The following is a 3,091-nucleotide window of genomic DNA, read 5'->3' on the forward strand; positions in this document are numbered from 1 at the left end:
GTCCTCCGGGCGCTGGGGGCAGGAGCTGGGGGTCGAGGCGAAGACGCGGGCGGGGCCTGGTGGACGGTACATATAATGTGAAACGGCCTGCCGATCATTTATTCATTCAACAAACACGTGCTGGGAACCTCCTGTGTGGCAGGTACAGAGTTAGACGTGGAAGAAAGAGCGAAGAGCATAAGAAATGACGCCTGCCGCCAGAAGCTTTAACAAAGCATGGGCAAAGGTGTGCGGAGGGTGAGGGCCTGTCGCCAGTCACAGGGAATATTTCCTTGGCATGATTAAAAAATTATTCAATAAAAATAACGGGCTGGTTTCTAAGGGGTAGCCCCGGACTCCTACTGGAAGGGCTTCTGGTGGAGATGTCTCCTGAGTTGGGTTTTGGAAGAGGAGAGGGAGTGAGCTCAGTGAAGATTAGGACATTCCCTGCAGAGGGAGCAGCCTGGGCAAAGGCCTGGAGGCCAAGGAGAACGGCCTGTGTGGAGAACAGGAAACCATCAGAGTGGCTGTAATAAAGGGTCGGGGTTTGAGGATGGGGGTGGGAGGAGAGAGGGGAAGTAAGGTGGGGCAAGATTGTGAAGGGCTTTGCATTCAAGGGAGAGAGTTTGGTCTTGGATGCCTTGTGGGTTGAAGGTTTTTAGCCCTCGCTCAGGAGTGGACTTCCAGTAATGTATCGGGCTTTTTCGAGCCGCCTTAAGTGCTCTTCCCTATGCCTGGATGCCCTTCCCTCACTGTCTGTCTTGCTACCTTCCATTCGTCCATCAGTGTTGTAGCTAGGCTTCATCGATGTCGGGGAGACTCCGGATGCTGGATCCAGGTGCTCCCCAGGGATCCTGAGATGAGGAACATCTGGCAGTCTTTCCCTGAACTGGGAGCGCTGCAGTTGTGGCTTCTGGGTCTTCTCCCCCATGCAGATGTGAGCTCCTTGGAAGCCAGGCCTCACCCATCTTACCTCTCTGACCCCAGCAGGCCACTAGGTTAACAGGAAAGCCCCTGAGAAAGCCACGTGGTCCTGAAAACTGAGAGAGCACGTGACAGGTCCCTAGGATCTACTTGCTAGTGTGTGAGGCCTGACATCCCTTCCTGGGAGGCCAAATGTGAAAGCCAGTGGCACTTGGCAAAATGAGGTCACATTCCTGAATATCCATCAGCATACAGGAGCCAAACCCCTCAGCAAATGAATTGAGGCTGGAAAGGGAGTTGGGGAAAATGTTGGAGGGCAGGGCCGTAACCACAATACCTAACTTGGGTAACTCATCAGCTTCCAGATTCTGTACTAGAGACTTCACATGATTAATCTCATTTCATTTTCACAACAGTCCTGTTAACAGGTGAATAAACGAAAGCTGCAAGGGCTCAGGGCTTATCGGATGTGCCCATGGGCACCCAGTTAGAGGGGGACAGTCTGGCTGCCCACACTGTACCACATGACATAAGAGGGGCCATCATCCTACGTTTGCTCGCTGCACAAAGCAAATGTGGCCTGTGTGGAGGCCACTGCACGGTTGGGAAAAGGAACTCAGGAGAAGGAGAAAGACAAGGAGGCAGCATAAAGGCTTGTGGATAAATACCCAGTCAATGAAGTCTGCAGCTAAGGCCCTGACAGTACACACTAAAGTGGACATGACCTTAATCTTGAAGAGACGTCCTTAGCATCCATAAAAGACTCATGAGTAGCCAAGTTCCCTCTGAAAAAGCTGAGACCCCTGAGCAAAACCTCTGGGAGGCTAAGAGAGTCTCAGGGAAGTGTACGTGTCAGGGGCCAGTCTGTTACTAGAGCAGGGAAGAGGGCAGAGGGACAGGTCATCTCTAACCACCAGGAGGCCACCCTCTGCTATCTGCAGTCCATAAAGAGATCAAAGAAAGGGCTCTGAACGAAGACATTCTTAGGCCTTGAAGAGACAACACTATGCCCGTACAATAGCCTCACTACTCCTGCTCTAAGTGGGAGGTTTTTGTGGACCCTAGTTTGTTGTGGAAACATGACTGGAAGGAAGACTGGGCTGTGGGAAGCCATTGCAGGTGTCTCATTCTCTGGGACCTCTTTGATCACATCAGACCCAGCTCCTTTCAGACTGCCAGAATGAGGTTGCTGGGGTTTGAGGACTGGGGTGAGTCTATTCCCAGGGAATTGCTAATATTGTCTGAATCCTATCATGCAACAGACATGGTAGCAAGCCTTATTAAATGACAGGTGCCCAATTTCATTGCCAGGAGACCCAGACTTTAAGAAATGCTAAGGAAGTTTTTTAAGCTGAAGGGAAATGACATCAAGTGGAAGCTTGGGTTTACAGAAGGAATAAAGAGCACCAGAAAAGGCAACTATGCATAGAAGACTTTTTAAAATCCTTAAAAAAATTTAAATACAAATAACAGTTTAAAAATAATAATATATTGTTAGTTTTATAACAAGTGGAGAAGGATACCAATGGAATTATACTGTTGTAAGATTCTTACATTATACTAGTACATGAAGAGGTATAATTTTAATTCAGAGAACATTGGGATAAGTTAGGGATTCATACTGTAATTCTTAGAGCAACCACCAAAAACTGTGGATATAAAAAACCCAATAGAGGAGATAAAATGGACTTTTAATATATCCTCAATCCAGAAGAAGTCAGAAATAAATGACACAAGTACAGATAGAAAAAAATAACAAGATGATAGACAAACAACTACAGTTCATCTTTGAACAATGTGGAGATTAGAGGCACCCAACCCCACACAGCTGAAAATCCATGTATAACTTTTGACTCTCAAAAACTTAACTACTATTGACTGGGAGCCTTACTGATAACATAAACAGTCAATTAACACTTATTTTGCATGTTATATGTCAGAATATTTAGAGAACATGCCACCCAACAACTGCAAAATAAATTATTGGTGCCCTTTGCAAGCAGCAGGTAATGATAATAATTTTGTATTTTAAAATGACCCATAAAAATAAATTACAGTATAAATATATACCATGGAATATAACTCAACAATAAAAAGAAATGAACAATTTATACATGCCACAACTTGGCTGAATCTCCTGGAAATTTTATGCTTTGTGAAAAAAAACAAAGCCAATCCTAAAGGAATA

At 45.8% G+C, this 3,091-nt stretch overlaps 1 protein-coding gene across 1 annotated transcript in view; it reads right to left on the bottom strand.

The window, feature by feature from the left end:
• Positions 1–910, bottom strand: part of ASL (argininosuccinate lyase) — a 9,987-nt gene extending 9,077 nt beyond the window's left edge. Inside the window, exon 1 of the mRNA XM_006770867.2 lies at positions 733–910. Coding sequence (XP_006770930.1) covers positions 733–910 — 178 coding nt within the window. The remainder of the gene's footprint in view (positions 1–732) is intronic.
• Between the last annotated feature and the right edge of the window lie 2,181 nt (positions 911–3,091).

This window comes from Myotis davidii, unplaced genomic scaffold (assembly GCF_000327345.1).
Source record: "Myotis davidii unplaced genomic scaffold, ASM32734v1 scaffold424, whole genome shotgun sequence".
Lineage (NCBI taxonomy): Eukaryota > Metazoa > Chordata > Mammalia > Chiroptera > Vespertilionidae > Myotis > Myotis davidii.